Source organism: Miniopterus schreibersii (genome assembly GCF_964146895.1).
Source record: "Miniopterus schreibersii genome assembly, chromosome: 9".
Classification (NCBI taxonomy): domain Eukaryota; kingdom Metazoa; phylum Chordata; class Mammalia; order Chiroptera; family Miniopteridae; genus Miniopterus; species Miniopterus schreibersii.
Window position 1 is genome coordinate 31,993,568 of NC_138118.1, and position 18,064 is coordinate 32,011,631.

At 36.9% G+C, this 18,064-nt stretch overlaps 1 protein-coding gene and 1 pseudogene across 7 annotated transcripts in view; both read right to left on the bottom strand.

Moving 5' to 3' along the window:
* Window positions 1-1,108: 1,108 nt before the first annotated feature.
* On the bottom strand, window positions 1,109-1,837 carry LOC308562073 (glyceraldehyde-3-phosphate dehydrogenase pseudogene; annotated as a pseudogene). The gene is made up of 2 exons: window positions 1,799-1,837; window positions 1,109-1,706 (listed from the first exon to the last, which is right to left on the bottom strand). The product of its transcript is annotated as a glyceraldehyde-3-phosphate dehydrogenase pseudogene (transcript).
* A 6,162-nt stretch (window positions 1,838-7,999) lies between these two features.
* The window catches only part of HECW1 (HECT, C2 and WW domain containing E3 ubiquitin protein ligase 1), a 584,554-nt gene continuing 574,489 nt past the window's right edge, over window positions 8,000-18,064 (bottom strand). For all 6 annotated transcript variants that reach the window (XM_081147958.1, XM_081147956.1, XM_081147957.1 and 3 more), the window contains 3 exons: window positions 15,839-15,953; window positions 13,389-13,587; window positions 8,000-9,486 (listed from right to left, as the gene is read on the bottom strand). In XM_081147958.1, the coding sequence (XP_081004084.1) occupies window positions 9,375-9,486; window positions 13,389-13,587; window positions 15,839-15,953 (426 nt within the window). In that variant the 3' untranslated portion in view covers window positions 8,000-9,374. The remainder of the gene's footprint in view (window positions 9,487-13,388; window positions 13,588-15,838; window positions 15,954-18,064) is intronic.

The following is an 18,064-nucleotide window of genomic DNA, read 5'->3' on the forward strand; positions in this document are numbered from 1 at the left end:
GGGTGGGAGAGATCTCAACAATGGAATAATGTGTTCTGCCAACACTTCTGTCTGGGAGAAAGCTGTCCCTCCAGCCCTCACTCTGGAGCCAGACAATTCAGTTTTCCCCCTTATATCTCTGGTGCTTAATGCTTCCCCAGCACTGGAGCTCAGACAGAGTGAGTCTGTTATTGAGTACATCTGTGTGTTAGTCATTTAAGAGGAACATCTGACTCTCCCCCAGCCTTCTGTCTCATTCAGCCACAATTTCTGATGGTTTTTACAGCCAAAAATTATGGGGGCTCCCCATAATGGAACCCTGTACTGGAACCCTGAACTTGGGGGTGGTGCTGCTGTGGGTCTGGGATCCCTTGCTCCTCAGAGTGGATCTCCATAGCTGAGATATATGTCCTGAATTTTAACCACACACGTGGGTATGGGACCAGACCATTCTGCACCTTTGCTCTTCCTACCAGTCTTGATGTGGTGTCTTCTTTATATTTTTAGTTGTAAAGCTGTTGTTTAGATAGTCTTCTGATGGTTTTCTGTAGTTTAGTTGTAATTTTGATATGGTCATGGGAGAAGGTGAGCACAACATTTACAGACTCTGCCATCTTGACTGGAAGGCTATTGTTATTTTTTAATGACACTATATTGTACTTAGGAGCCAGAGCAGGGTGAGATAAGGTTGGGGAACACATATTAAAAACAGAGGTCAAATCTCAAATGAATGAGAAGAATGCATTACTATATTGGTAGGCCATGAGCTCCCTAAGTGTAAAGACTGCCATTTCCCCAGAGCCTAGTGCAGGACCCAGAATGTAATAAATATTTAATAAATGGTTAATTGAATAAAGGAGTATATGGTGATGGTTCAGTGATTGGACTCTGGAGCCAGGTTCCCTATTCAAATCTTGGCTATACAACTTACTTTGGGCAAATCAATCAACTTCTTTATGTTCCAGGTTTTATTCTTTCAGATTAAAACGGGGATGAAAAAGTAGCTATTTCAAAGGGTGATATGGGGAAAACATAATTTTTAAGTAGTAAAACAATTATTGTGATTATAGTCATTTTATTAATCCATTAATTAAACAGAAACCACAATATTAATTATTGATTTACTATATTAAACTATTTTAAATGGCAGTGACTTATAGGCCAGGATACCCTTGAGGGAACCCTCTGATGCCTGCTTCACTACCTTCTTGATGTCATCATATTTGGCATCTTTCTCCAGGTGGCATGCCAGATCCACAACCAACACATTGGGGGTAGGGACACAAAAGACCATGCCAGCGATCTTCCCATTTAGCTCAGGGATGAACTTGCCGACAACCTTGGCAGGACCAGTAGAAGTTCTAGGCAGCTCCTCAGCCATAATGCCAGTTTCCCAGAGGGGTCATCCATGGTCTTCTGGGTGGAAGTAATGGCATGGACTGTGATCATGAGTCCCTCCACAATGTCAAAATTGTCATGGATGACTTTGGCTGGCGGGGGGGTGGGGGGCAAGCAGTTGGTGGTGCAAGGAGGCATCGCTGACAATGTTGAGGGAGTTTTCATACTTGTCATAGTTCACACCCATCACAAACATGGGGATATTCACAGAAGGGGAGAGGTGATGACCCTCTTGCTCCACCATTCAAGTGAGCCCCAGTCTTCTCCATAGTAGTGAAGACATCAGTGGATTCCACAACATTCTCAGCACCAACATCATCCCATTTTATCTTGGTGTGATCTCACTCCTGGAAGGTGGAAATGGACTTTCCATTGATGACAAGCTTCCTGTTCTCAGCCTTGACTGTGACTTTGAGCTTGCCATGAGTAGAATCGTGCTGGAACATGTAAACCACGTCATTGAAGTCAATGAAGGGGTCATTGATAGTGACAATGTCCACTTTGCTAGAGGTGAAAATCAGCCCTGGTGACGAGGTGCCCAATAGGACCAAATCTTTTCACTCTGACTTTTACCATCCTGTCTCAGGGTAGCAGCTGACACTGTGCAGGAAGACACAACTGTCTGACAAACAGGAGGAACAGAAAGCCTATATGTTTGTTTTTATGCCACCACCATGCTGTTTTGATTACTATGATTTGATATAAGGTAGCACGATTCCTCAAACTTTGTTCTTTCTCAAGATTGCTGTTGCTATTCAGAGTCTTTTGTAGTTCCATATAAATTTTTGAAACATTTGTTCTAGTTCTGTGAAATATTCCACTGATATCTTGATAGGAATTGCATTGAATATGTAGATTGCTTTGGGTAGTAAGGGCATTTTAACGATGTTAGTTCTTCCTATCCATGAACATGGTATATGCTTCCACTTATTTTATCTTCCTCAATTTCTTTCTTCAGTGTCTTGTAATTTTCTGAGTACAGGTCTTTTACATACTTGGTTAAATTTATTCCTAGGTATTTTATTCTTTTTGAAGCAATTGAGAATGGGATTGTTTTGTTTGTTTGTTTATTTTCCTTTTCTGATAGTTCATTATTGCTGTATAAAAATTCAACTGATTTCTGGGTATTTATTTTGAATCCTGCTACTTTACTGAATTCATTTATCAGTTCACCTTACACTACTCACAAGAATAAACTCAAAATGGATTAAAGAATTAAATGTTAGACTTGAAGCTATAAAAGTCCTAGAAGAAAACAGGTAACAAAACCTCAGACATTTCTTGTAACAATATTTTTTCTGATATATTTTCTTGGGCAAGGGGAACAAAAGAAAAAATAAACAAATGGGAGAGGAAACCATCAACAAAATGAAAAGGCAACCCACTGAAAGGGAGAACATATTCACCAATGATACATCTGATAAGGGGTTAGTATCCACAATTTATAAAGAACTTATAAAACTCTGCAGCAAATAATCCAATTGAAAAATGGGTAAAAGACCTGAGTAGACACTTCTCCAAAGAAGACACTCAGATGGCCAATAAGCCCATGAAAAGATGCTGAACATCACTAATCATCACAGAAATGCAAATTAAAACCACAATGAGACATCACCTCACACCTCTCAAAATGACTATCATCAATAAATCAACAAACAGTTGTTGGAGAGGATGTAGAGAAAAAAGAACCCTTCTGTACTGTTGGTGGGAATGCATACTGGTGCAGCCACTGTGGAAAGCAGTATGGAGTTACCTCAAAAAATTAAAAATGGAACTGCCTTATGATCCAGCTATTCTACTTCTGGGAATTTATCCAAAGGAATTTGAAACACTAATTCGAAAGAACATATGTATCCTTATGTTCATTGCAGTGTTATTTACAATAGTCAAGATTTGGAAGCATCCCAAGTATCCATTAGTAGATGAGTGGATAAAAAAGCCGTGGTACATTTACACAATGGAATACTACTCTGTGGTAAAAAAGGAATAAAATTTTACCCTTTGCAACAGCATGGATGGACCTGTAGAATATTATGCTAAGTGAAGTAAGCTCGTCAGAGAACATCAAGTAACATGTGATTTCACTCATATGTGGAATTTAATGAACAAACTGAACTACCAAACAAAATAGAGACAGACTCATAGATAAAGAGCAGGCAGACAGCTCTGGTGGGGAGGGAGTGTGTTGGGGGTGTGCAAGGATTGAGCAAAAAAGAAAAAAATAGAGAGAACTCATGGACATGAACAAGAGTACGGTGATTGTGTGTGAGGGAAGAGGGTGGGTGGAGGTGAAAGAGGGCATAGAGGGGATAAATGATGATGGAAAAAATAAAATAATATAAAAATTAAATTAAAAATTAAAATAAAATAAAAAATAAAGAGATCTACAAGTCAAGGAATACCAAAGATTGCCAGCAAACCACTGTGAGGTAGTAGAGAGGAATAGAACAAATTCTCTCTCACAGCCCTTGGAAGGAACCAAGTGTACCATCACCTGGATCTTGGTCTTCTAACCTTCTTTGAGTCACCCAGTTTGTGGTCACAACAGATCCAGCAAACTCATACAGAAGGGCTATAGTAGTAAGCAGTCCACATCCTTCTTTGATTAGTACACACTGGCGGTGGATTCATGACATTTCTTGCGATATGCCAAGTCCATCTTGGCCTCCATTTCTTCTACCTTCCTGGAAAATTTCTTAATGGTTATGCCAGGTCCAGGAGCCCAGGATGCTAAAGAATATTTTGTGAGAGGGCACACCTTTGGCACCCAAAGTTAAGCTTAGAGGCTTTGAATAAATCATGTTTACTGGCCTGTGATTCCTCATATGCAAGATAAATTAGTCAGACAAATGTAAGTATCTCTAGCTATAAATGTGATGATTACTGAAGCACTGATAAAAATTAGCCTGACCTTTTATAACTCCCTTCATTTGTAACCATCTTTTGTAAACATATTTAAACCACATCTTGAATATAAGATTTATCTCTCATTTTTAAAAATTTATCTTTATTGCTGAAAGTATTGCATATGTCCTCTTTGTTTCCCATTGACCCCCTCCACCCTGCCCCCACCCCACCCCCAGGCCTTCACTGCACTATGGTCTGTGTTCATGGGTTATGCATATATGCATATAAGTTATATGTCATTTTTTAACAGTATATGACTAATGAGTTGTCAGCACAGTGTATTGGAAAAGTATGGCCATATATATCAGAAAATCTGAAATCTAATCTTGATTTCAGAATAATGCTCAAATTAAAACACAAAGTAATATCATTTATTCCTTTCTGCAAATGATGGTCTAGACTCATTTTTTCCTTATATCCCAAAAGAAGAATTCTCTTCTTTTTTTTTCTTTTCTGTTTTTTTGTTTTTGTTTTTTGTTCTCAAGCAAGAATATGCTTTTGTTGATTTTTAGAGAGAGAGGAAGGGCGAAAGAGAGAAAGAGAAACATTGGTGTGAGAGAGAAATATCGATCAGTTGCCTCCCATATGTGACCTGACTGGGGATCAAACTCACAACCTGGGTATGTGTTCGGATCAGGAATTGAACCCACAACTTTTTGGTGTATGGGATGATGCTACAACCAGCTGAGCCATCTGGCCGGGGCAAGAAAAGAGTTATTTTCAGTTATAATGAGTCTAAAGTAAACCCAGTAGTGTATAAAAATGCATTACCAAGACTTCCCAGGCTTTTCCTTTTTTCAATCCTACCCACAGATTTTTTTCTAATATTTTTTTCCCCAAAAAATAAATCAGCTTCTGACCATGGTGAGAGCCACATAGTTTGCCTTTTCAAGGCTTGGAAGGAAGTAATAACGTTGTAATACTGAAAGTTAGCATATGTGACATTGGACATAACATTTTTGCCTAGTGTTAACCCTTGTCCAAGAGTCACACAGGGTGCTAGGCTGTGGCCTGAAGCCATCTCAACAGGTATAAATTCAAAAATCCATGTATATGTGGCTCAACATAAAGGAAACTCACAAAATGAAACCTGTGTGGTTTATGTGCAGTTCTGATAGGCATACAGAAGTAATTTATTATGAAAGCTGTTCCTTTATTCAAGGATTTGTGAGCACATATTTTTTTTTTGGTAATTTTTCCATTGATTGCTTATAATAGCAACTGGTAGCATTCTGTGTTGTGTTGTTTTATTGCTTATATCCAACAAGAGAATAGGCATAATACAAATTGTTACGCATTATCCGAGACTTCCATTTGCAATAAGGAGCACAGACAATGCCATACTAAAGTGAGTTTATTGACATTCCTTGAAGGTGGTATAAGGGAAGAGAAAGCTTGGCCTGAGTATCATACATTTCTCTTGTCAATGTAAGCAAAATCAGCCCAATAATGTGGACTTCTCTGGCTATTGACTAGAACAAAGACTTAACAAAATTGTTGTAGGTATTTCCTTAGATAATTTGGAAGCTACAGGAAGTAGGCTAATGGACTGACATTTGCTCTCTATATTACCTGTTAGTATCTATATTTTTCTACTGGAACAAAGGGACTAATATGTCACTAATAGGAAAATAATACTTTCTTTTTTTTATCTTATCTGGGCTGGAATATCTATCCTAGATTTTTATGTTATAGAATTGAAGCCGTTTTAGTGAACACTAAAGTAAATAATAATAATAATAATAATGATAATAATAATAAAACAATAAAAATAATAAAGCACCACATTTGTTATGTGAAAGTCTGACTAGTTTCATTTGAAAGTATTTAATTTTGACTTGAGAAACATTTGTGGCAATTTAGAAATTTTCTGAACCCAAAATTTGGACACATGGTTAGACACATGTACTGACAATGTCATAAATGTAACATTTAACTGTCTTGGAAAGCCCAGTTCATTGACTTGCACAAAAATACACTTATTTTTAAAGGACATATAGTTATATATTAAAAGAGAAAACCTTTAGATATTTTTCATATTTAGAGCCTGCCAAAAATATATATTTTTCTTAATTTTTCATTGCCATCCAAGAAATTGTGCTACAATAGTGACAGTTAAATTTTTTTTGTCAACTTATATATACAGGAAGTTACAAAGAACTCAGTTATTTAGAACACTCCTTCTGATCCTACAGAGCCAATTTTTATTTTTAGGATTATTATCTTAATATGACAGAATAAAATGTGATATCCACAAAATTATTAATACTTTATAGCATTTCAAAAGCATTTTTCCAATTCTAACATGTTTTCTCATTTATTGTTCTTGTTTATCCTTCAGTTAAGGATAATACACTCTTACTAAAACTAGCTCTAAAAGATCTTGTTTTAGAGAAATTGTTGCTTATAAGTGATTAATTTTATAATATGTAATGGAGAAAACCCGTACTTTAAATTAAAAACACACACAAGTGGTAACAAATCTGCATTGCCCATTGAATTATATAATTTGGATGGTTTACATCTCTACCTGGTAAAATTAATAGCATAATTTAGTCTTATAGCTGTTTTATTGTATATAATGATGAATTATATATAATTTAAAAGTCAGCTTCATATACGAGGGAATATTAACTAAGGAAATATCTTTCGGAACATAAAAAAAGGAAAAGGATCTTTTTGTAACAACTGTCTATATTCCTTTGCTCTTTGTTTTCCTTCCTTAAGGAGTCTATCAAAGGCTTTAATGGAATCTGGGACGCTATTAAGCAGCTATACATTCTTTCAGCTTACTTTTACACCAGAGTTTCTTTTTGAAACTTTATACTTTCATGAAACACTGTTCCTAAGATGTTTTGTGGTATACGCCTAGAGTCATCCCATCAGGGGCAGAGGTAGGTAAGAAAAATTAGTTGAAAAATCATTTATGACCAAATTATCTATCTATATATAATTTCTAGAATATCTTGTTCCTTCTGCATATGGGTAAAATAGATATTAATTAATCTAGTTGATAGATTAATTATATATTTGCATAAATTATAAAGCAGTTTCCTTTTTTTAACAGCTTTCTTCCTTGTCAATGCCTAGCAAATAATATAAGTACTAAAAAAGAATCAATTGCTTGAATTAATGAGTATTTACATATATGTAACACCAAGTTCTAAAAATAATAGATGCCTCCTATACTAGAAGGTCCAGCTCATTGGTTTGCACAAAAATAATTAACTGTTAAAGGACATATGGTTATGTATTAAAAGAAAATTGCAGCAGTAATTTTATACTGTCACGTATTAAAGAGTTAGAATTGTGAAATGATCTATATAATCTTTATGTTCTGATTTTATCAATAAGTAATAATAGCTTAATCTGAATACACAATTTTTTCAGATATTGAAATATATGCTGAATTTTACAGGTCCCCAAATTCCATATTATGTAACTTACACATTCAATTATATCTTGGTAAATATTCTTTTTAGATGACAACTGAAAGCTAAATTTCTATAACATATATATTCCCCGATTGACAAAATGTGCACTGCAGCAAGGAGTGCTGAGCATTGCAAATAATTCCTACTAAAAGAATGTTTCATATTGAAGTACAAGAAACACAATGCACTGTCCAGACACAGACTGCATATGAAATTAACTTTGTCTTATGTTTCTCACCATTTCTTCTTTGTTTACTATATTAAAAACAAAAATGTGACATTTCAATAGTGGGGCCCTTTTATTTCTTCTTTTTTCAGTGAAGAAAAACACTTTTATTTATGACATATTTCAGACAACATGGATAACATTAGAAAAATAGCAAAGGACCAAAACTTGGGTTTATTCCAAATGTATTTGAGACACTAGAATGTATTTGGAGCTTACAATTGTTTTTCTGAAAACACTAAGTTTTCTGGGAAAGCTCTTTACTGAATGCTAACAAAAGCTAGATTTCTATTTTGACACAAATCAATGTACATTGGAGGTGTTAGGGCTCTGCTCTTGGAGGATTGCTATGAATGAAAAAGTACTATACTGCCCTTGATCCCTAACAAGCACCATCCCTATCTGCAGCTTCTTATTTAGTGTGGTCCCTTTGGACCATCAGATATGAAGGGATTTGAACACCATAATAAAGAAAACAGCATGAAAAATAAATATTCAAGTTAAAATAAAAATTTGTTTGCCATGCAAGTAATTACCTAGCTTTAACAGAAGTCATGAGATTAAACACAATGGGGACAGAAGCCTTGTCATTTATATAAACTACATAACGAGATGTTCTTCTTGGACATGTGCATGAGTTTGTGCTTCTTTTGTGGTGAATGTTCATGAAGGGTGCGTCCCTCTTAGATTTTTCTAAGCTGAAGTTGAGCCACAATCCCCATAACCATTAGGATGTACAACATTGCATCAGCAGAAGGTGTTCATCTTGCTGTTATTATTTGTTGGAAAGTGTAATATTTGCACCATATATTTGGCCTAGTTCCAGCTGATGGGACTGTTGCCCATATAAAGTATGAGTTGAATGTATAAAAATTTTGGGTTTTCTACTGCTGTTTTTGTATGGATAATATGCACAGGGAAAAGTAGAGTGGGAGGGAAAGAGGTGGTCGTCTAGTTCTAGAGTTGGTTGTTAGAAATTATAAAAAAATGGTGGCTCTGCTCAGAAAACATAGGCATATAAAAGCTTGGAATGATTAATACTTATAACTTTTCCTTAAATTATATAAATGGAAGTAAACATTTATTACTTTTTGGTCAAGTGTAGCATAACTAGCATTCATATTTCACTGTTAGTAATGGAGGTATGTGGAGATATAAACAGATCTTGAGACAGCTCTTTTGTTTTGTTTTTTTAATATTGCATACAGGCTAGCAGTTAGTTGAAATAGAGGAGATAGGCCTGAAGGTTATATCTTAGTAGAAGGTGGTTCTTCATGCACAGTTTTTATCAATTCTGATTTGGTTTGAAAATAAAAATAATGAAATAACGAAATGAAAGGAGAGCTGATTCAGGGAAAGAGAAAGGGGGATTTTTTTCCAGAAAGGGTGGTATCACTGTCCAGGAAAATGTCAGACGAGTTTCCATTTCTTTATTCAAGTCCAAAGGTGCTAGTTTCTTCTACTGCTGTTAACAGCTTTTCATACAACATGGAGTACGAGGGATAAGGTGGAAGATCCAATCGATTGAAGCACGTGTGCGCCCTGAATGGGGGAGAAAATATCAGTGAAGGTGTTTGCTTCAATGATACAACTGGTTTGGATATATCTATGGTTAGTCTGAAGCTGTGAAAAGTGAATTAAAAGTTAGCAGAATGATGATTTAAGACCACCATAAAACACTGCAAACTAAGAACCATAGCCTTCTAGACTTGAATAGACCAGTTGAAGTAGTGGAATAGCTAGAAATGGGTGGTTTGCATTTGTAAGCAAATCACATTGAACTAGAACTACACGAGCAAACCAATGATAAACTCTACGGCATCAGCTTTATTTTGCAATTAAGGTGTGAAAATGGAAGTGGTTAGTGAAGGAAGCAGAAATATAATTAGTATTAGAGGGTCATATTCCCAAGCCTCCTTGCCCAGCTCTGACTTCTGAGTCTTAGTAAACCATGTACATAGACTTAGAGATGCCAACAGATGCCTTGAAATTCTGAGATACAATGCTCTGTCAGGGCAGGTGTGCCCTGGAGACAGTCTGGCTCCTCTACAGTTCCCAGTGGTACAGATTTAACCTGAAGCAGATATTCTGCATTTCTAAGAACAGCTGAGCTTGTGATATAGTCCTCCCTGGTTGCCTAGAGCATCCCTGTGCCACCTTTCCTGGTTTCTGCTTTTCTTGTCATGTGCTTTATCTTGCAGCACATGCGGGTCTAGGCAAGAAATGGTTTCCTATGCTATGTGCTGACCCATGAACCAGGACCAGACCCCATGTCACCTTTGCAGGGCTTAGAAGCCCTGAATCCTCCTATGGAACTTCAAATGGGCCTGACTAGCTGTGCCCTGTTAGAGATTCTTTGTTGATGCCACATCCTGTGCCAAAGTAGAGAGAAAGGTAGATGGGTGGAGCTGAAGGTTAATTTAATGTCTTTTCCTCCCTAGAAGGAGTGGTGGTTTGAAATGGTGTTTTGAGAAGCCAACCAGCGCAGAAAAGGACACTATAAAATAAAATAATAACATAAAATAACAATAAAATAAAATAATTTTAAATAATACAAAACAAACATACATATAAATAAAACTAAACAAAATCCTAACTAAAAAATAACATTTTTTTCTTCATTAGAATTTTATTTGGTATATTAAACTCTTCTTTTAAATGACAAACTCCCCAGGGAAGTTGTGTATTATTTATAAGTTTGTTTTCAGAGTCCCAGAGATCAGGTTGATGCAGTGCTCAGGGAATGGGGAAGATTGTTTGGAGGATAGGGAAAATGGGAAGAGGGGAGAGGGAAGGTGGTTTTCCTGAACAAGGAGAATTCAGGGAGAATGCTGTTGTTTTTGCCTCCCAGCATTCATTTTTTCTTTTCTTGATAACAGCTCCTTCATTGTCCTTGAGAAACTCCCCCACCAAGGGTGGGCACCGGATAATAGAGTATATGACCTTAGGACTTAAGGATTTAACTGGGAAGAAACATAAAAATAAGCCAAGATTAGCAGAGGTCTCATATTATTAACTAAGATTCAAATAGGCTTAAATTGACTTCAAAAGAAAATAAAATAATTGAAATATTTTACCTAAGCTTATGTGTCTGAGTAGAAGTGGAAGAGTACTCAGTAAATTGAGTAGGATGACACTTACAGTGGTTCTTCTCTATGTTTACAAAGATTGAAACTAAGACATACTCTGGGCTATGGCTAACTAAATTAAGTGGGGCAGAAACATCCCAAGTGTGCCTTTGGAACTGGCTGAATTAGCCAGGAGCAAGATATGAGCAGACATTATCTTCTTGATTTTCTTTCTCTGATTATTTTAGCTATCACTCATGAGTGAAAATATTACAGACAAAATAAAAAATCTCATATTTACAAAATACATTAATTCTGAAAAACATAATTTCTGGGAGTAAACTGAAAGTAGTAGCCAATGGCATCTCTTCAAGACCTGGTCCGAACACCCAGAATTTCTTCAAGAGTTACTTTTATTGCATTTATCTACAGTCTTGGTTAATTCTCTTAAATAAATTTCAGTTTGTAACCTAAATACCTATGAACAAAATCTGGCCATTTCCTACCTTCAGGTGTTGCTCATGCTGCTGTTTCAGCCTGGAATCCCTTCCACCCATTCATTGCCCCTCAATGCTCACCTAAATGCCAGATTTTTGTGTAGCATTTTCTCCTGTAGACTCAATCAGGGTTAGGTCTTTGTTTTACTTGCTTTTACTTTTCTTTCTTAGTGTTCCTCTAATTCTACCTTGTGTTATAATGTATTACTCTCAGGCTGTTTTCCTCCTTAGACTGTAAGCCCCTCTGGGCAGGTACCTTGTTGTATCTCAGCCCTCCTAAAGGTGCATTATGGGGGTAAGCTATCTACAAATGGTGACTCAATCTCATTTCTCTAAAATCATAGCAGAATGTTTCCAAATTAGTGGATCCTCCAAATCTAATTCTAAAATAGACAAATGAAAATCTTGCCTTTTTAAGCTTATTTTCTTGCCAGACTTAGTTCAGTAGGTTCCGCTGTCAGCAGAACCACACAAATGAACAGTGAAGGTCTGCTGAACTATGTGGGTAAAGCCAGGGCTGGAAACTGCACCAAAGCTTTAAGCTGTTATTAATCAGCTAAGCAAAAACTCTGTTTCCTGTACCTCCTAATACCACAGACATCGTGGAACTGTCTTCAGGACATTCTGGGAATGTCAAGTCTAAGAAAGCTATGAAAATTATAGTTTAGTAAATCCTTCCATAAAAGAAACTCAGCAAAGGTACCTGAGAGGCCATGTAGAAATAAAGCTGAATTTAATGTGAATCTTCTTTTATGATTAGAAAATATCAAAGTACAAGAAAATAATATGAATCAATCCTCTCTCTTCTGTTTGTTTAGCAGTATTTATTACAATAGTACCTATGCAGAAGTATCTTTTTACTGCTTCTTATTTCACTGATCAGGAATATGCTACCTAATGTGGCATAGAAAGGACCCAGGAAGTGTTGGGATTAAAGCTCATGTTAAAATAAATTTGTTCTGTTAAATTACCTGGATCCCTAGAGCTTCCATTTTTGCATTTATCTCACAATAAGTTCCTTAATATCTTTTTAAAATTCTTACCTGAAGATATGTTTTTATTTATTTTAGAGAGAAAGGGAGAGAGAGAAAGAGTTGCCTCCCATAAAAGCCCCTCCTAGGGGTCAAACTTGCAACTTAGGTATATGCCCTGACTGAGAATCAAACCGGCAACCTTTTGGTGTACAGTAAAGTGCTCCAATCATCTTTGAGCTACCTGGCCAGGGCCCTCAATATCTTACTATATAGAAGTCACTGTAGAGACCTGAGACATATGTGGTCTTATCCTCACATGTTTTAAAGCATAATAAAAAAATGCAGCATGTACACATGAATAACTGTCTTACAGAGTATCAAGTAATATGTTGTAGAAGTACAGATACAGAAGTGGGAAGAGTTATTTTGGGCTTCCAACCTCTTCTTCCCTACCCCCCTTGCCAACCAGGTGAAACATTCCTCTCTCTCTCTCTTTTTTAAAAAATGTTTTTATTGATTTTAGAGAGGAAGGGAGAGGGTGAGAGACAGAAACATCAATGGATTGCCTTCTGCACACCTCCTACTGGGGATCTAGCCTGCCAGGGTGAGACATTCCTCTTTAGATTAGATTGGGCTACACACAGATTGAAAAGCTTCCCATGACTGACACATGGACCATCATACTATATAGCCCAAATACCATCAATCATAAAAAAATCACTAAAAATATGGTCTAAATTCACCTTCCAGAGACTTCTTTCCTGCACCTTTCACTAATAATTCATATAACAATACTTAAGTACCAGAAAAAAATTCTATGTCAAAGGATGGTCACCCAAGCTCAAGTAACAAAGTATACTTTGCTCTCTTCAGTGGGTTTCCTGAGGTTGGCAAAAGCTTCATACCTGGGTAGAGATGTAATTTTCCCCCATTTCTCTATGCAGAAACGCCTAAGCCCGTTGCTTCCTCGAAGGGCAGCAAAGCCTTCATAGGGCACACTTGATGTTCCTGTGACAAACTGAAGCAATCTTAATCTCTGCTCATTGTTGAAATGCTCCACTGCAGCCCAGAACCAACGGATCACAAGATGCCCATCATGGTAACCTGAATGGAGCAAGAAGAGAATGAAAGGAAGTAGATAAAAGAGGAAGGAAGGGAGGAAATAGAGAGATGAAATACACATCAGGTGTGATAGGAACTGAACAGCTGCTTTTGATCTGCTAATTCCTCTAATGATGGCCTATAGGTAAGTCTAAACCAATTTGTGTAACTAGGTCAATTTTAAAAACAAAAGCAGATTTAGAAACTACCTATTTTATAAAAAAGGTGATATGTTCTGAGGGATGTTATTAGAGATGTTTGCTCTCTGTTTAAATAATTGGGACTCCAGTAGTCATTTCCTGGCTCATATAAATGTAGACAAGGGATGACTAGGTTTAGTAGAGATCATTTGGATCCTTAAGAGACAAAACCTTCTATGAATACAATATTTTATTTTACTCCCTTTTTTCCTGATGTCATATCTTGGTAACTACATACTGTGGAAGAGTATAGGACTTAAGAAAGGCTGGAGATAAAGGGTGAGCTTGGTGAATGGGAGATGCTGGGCTCTCCAGCAGCCATTGATAGCCCTGGAGTAGCTGTGCTCATGTTAACCTTTGCCTGAGATAAATTGGGCACATGGAAGAAGTATTGGACCCCTCTCACAGTACAGTTGAGAGACCAAGCTTGAATCAGTTACTTAATGTAAATAATTTGCTTCTGACTTCAAATGCGAGAGACATTCAAAGATGGGAGAAATCAATGTGGGATGGGGTAGAAGCAGAAAAAGCTTCATTAAAAAAGTAAGGTGTGAGTTAAACTTAGGAACAGTTTGTATGAATGGAAGGAAAGAAGAGGACATTTCTGTCAGGGGAAATAAAGAAAAAAACAAGAATGAGGAAGAAATACAGAGGAAATAGCAAGCTGGTTAGCATATAGAGGAATCTGATGAGGACCCAAAGGAAACTAGCTGGGGTCCTTAGAGGCCTTTAACAGCCAGACAGAGACATTTTGACTTTATACCTTCGGTCAGTGGTTTCCCTACCAGACTAAGAAGGGCCTAGAGGCCCCACAAAGGCTTCTCATGGCTGAGCGTATTGGGGAGATGAGGTAGCCTGGGATAGCAGTCCCCTTGCTCTCTCTCTCTATTGTATTGATTGGGGTTTCTCTGTAATATGTTACATGAAGAAAGGGTTTTCAGAGTAAAGCTGTCAAAAACCTCTTCTATAAATAATAAGGAGCTTGTTTTGTGGGTAGGGAAGTGGCAGGATGAAAATAATGTTTCAGGAAGACTAGTTTGGCAGTGTGAAAATGAATAGGAGGGATTAGAAATTGTTTTTGGAGAGATGACAGAACTGTGTTGCAGTAAACAAAGACTGAGGTGAAGAGGGTGCCAATTCTTTTTATTTTTTATTTTTAAATACATCTTTATTGATTTCAGAGAGAGGAAAGGAGAGGGAGAGAGAGATAGAAACATCAATGATGAGAGAGTAATTGATTGAGCCCGCAACCCGGGCGTGTGCCCTGACCGGGAATTGAACCCTGATCGCCTGGATCCCAGGTCCACCCTCAACCGCTGAGCCACGCCCGGCTGGGCGAGGGTGCCAACTCTATAGGAAGTAGGACACATTCCCTGCAAGCAAGAAACCCAGCTCAGGAGCTGGCTCATGGATGATGGTGTTCTCTGATGAATCTGCACTTTTAGCCAGAGACTACCACCAGGAATTACTATCTGCTGAAGCAAAGTTCAGGGTGGAAGTTGGAGGAAGGCATATAGAAGAACTTACTTTACACATGTATTAAAGTAAGAGAAAGTTTTTGTAGTCATCAAAAAGTGATTATATATATATTACTTTTATTTATATTATAAATATATATGGGATATATATAAATGGATTATTATTCAACCATAAAAAGAAATGAGGTACTGAAATATATTACAACATGGAAAAACCTTGAAACAGTATGCTAAGTGAAGGGAGCCAGAAAAAAAGACCTATTTACCAAAATGACTATTTATGTGAAATATTCAGAATAGGTAAATCCATAGATATAGACTGCATATTGATGGTCACCAGGGTCAGTGAAGAATGAGGAACAACTGCTTAATGACTAAAGTTTTCTTTTTGGGATAATGAAAATGTTTTGGAACTAGCTAAAGGTGATGGTTGCACAACATTGTGAACATACAAAATGACATTGCATTGCTTACTTTAAAATGGTGAATTTATCATGTCATTTTCACCTCAAAAATTTTTTAAAGCGATGACTTGTGTCTGTGATAGCTATATTATCACAGGCCCTGCCAGCTCACCTCCCCGGTACTCAGTGTTATTCCGCCAGTCGTTGAGGTCAATTTCTGCTGTTCCAGCTATCACCAGCTCCAGTTCTCTGGCATCGAACACGGAGACAAACCTAGAGTCTATGACCTGAAATACAGATTAGTCTTCATCATACAGATCCATCCACACTGAAAGTTCTATTCATTATTATTATTTCTGTGGCTTAAGCTGGGAAACTGACCATCATTTATAACTTTTTTTTTCTTCAATGTGGTATTATTGTGACTTAAACATTTGGAAACACAAAACATTCATGAGTTGGGAATCAAAAATGGTCCCATGCTTTTCACTACCTCTGATAATGCCCCATCCCAATGATGTTATGAATAAACCTGATTTGACTTTCCTAGTCACATTTAAATTTTTTTATTACTATTTTTGTTTGTTTGTTTAAAATATTACAGATGTCCCTTTTTCTCTCCAGTGACCCATTCTACCGCATCATACTCCCCTCCCCAGTCCCTCTCCACACCATTGTTCCTGTCCTTGGGTTGTGCATATGCATATAAGTTCTTTGGTTAATCTCTCCCCCTCCACCCATTCACCCTCCTCTGACCTTCTGAGATTCTGCAGTCTGATCCATGCTTCCATGTCATCGAATCTATTCTGTTCATCATTTTATTAAGTTCTTTAGATTCTATGTATAAGTGAGATGATGTGATGTTTGTCTTTCTCTGCCTGGTTTATTCTGCTTAGCATAATATTCTGTAGGTCCTTCCATGCTGTCTCAAATGGTAAGATATCCTTCTTCTTTACAGCTGTGTAGTATTCCATGGTGTATATGTCCCACAGCTTTTTTATCCACTCATCTACTGATGGACACTTGGGCTGTTTCCAGATCTTAACTATTGTAAAATGTGCTGCTGTGAACATAGGGGTGCATATATTCCTTCGGATTAATGTTTCAGGATTTTTAGGATATATTCCTAGAAGTGGGATCACTGAGTCAAAAGGCAGCTCCATTTCTAATTTTTTGAGGAATCTCCATACTGTTTTCTATAGTGGTTGCACCAGTCTGCATTCCCACCAGCAGTGTACTAGGGTGCCCCTTTCTCCACATCCTCACCAGCACATGTCCTTTGTTGATGGTAGCCATTCTGACAGGTGTGAAGTGATACCACATTGTGGTTTTAATTTGCATCTCTCTGATGATTATCTACTTTGAGCATTTTCTCATCTGTCTCTTGGCCATGTGTATGCTCTCTTTGGAGAAGTGTCTATTCAGGTCCTTTGCCCATTTTTTAATTGAGTAGTTTGTCTTCCTCTTGCTGAGTAGTAAGAGTTCTTTGTACACTTTGGAAATTAGCCCCTTATCAGATTCATCCTTGGCAAATATGTTTTCCCAGACTGTGGGGTTCCTTTGTATTTTGAGGCTGTTTTCTTTTGCTGTGCAGAAGCTTTTTAGTTTGATGTAGTCCCATACGTTTATTTTTTCTTTTGTTTCTCTTGCCCTAGGAGATGTATCAGTGAAAATTCCACTACACGAGATGTCTGTGATTTACTGCCTATGCTTTCTTCAAGGATTTTTATGGTTTCGCAACTTACATTAAAGTCTTTCATCCATTTTGAGTTTATTTTTGTGTATGGTGAAAGTTGGTGGTCTAGTTTCATTTTTTTGAATGTACCTATCCAATTTTCCCAGCACCACTTATTGAAGAGACTGTCTTTACTCCATTGTATGCTCTTGTCTTCTTTGTCAAATATTAATTGACCATAATGGCATGGGACTATTTCTGTGATCTTGGTTCAGTTCCATTGATGGATATGTCTATTGTACCAATACCAGGCCATTTTGATTACAATAACCTTGTAGTACAGTTTGATGTCAGGTAAAGTGATCGCTCCCACTCTGTTCCTTTTTCTCAAGATGACTGGAGCTATTTAGGGGTTTTTTTTGGTTCCATATAAATTTTTGAAATGTTTGTTCTAGATTTGTGAAATATGCTGTTGGTATTTTAATAGGAATTGCATTGAATTTATAAATTGCTTTGTGTAGTATGAGCATTTTAATGATATTAATTTTTCCATTCCATGAGCATGGTATATTCTTCCACTTGTTTATATCTTCCTCTATTCCTTCTTTCAGTATCCTGTAGTTTTCTGAGTAAAGGTCTTTTACATCCTTGGTTAAGTTTATTCTTAGGTACCTTATTTTTTTAGTTGCAATGGTAAATGGTATTGTTTTTTAGTTTCTTTCT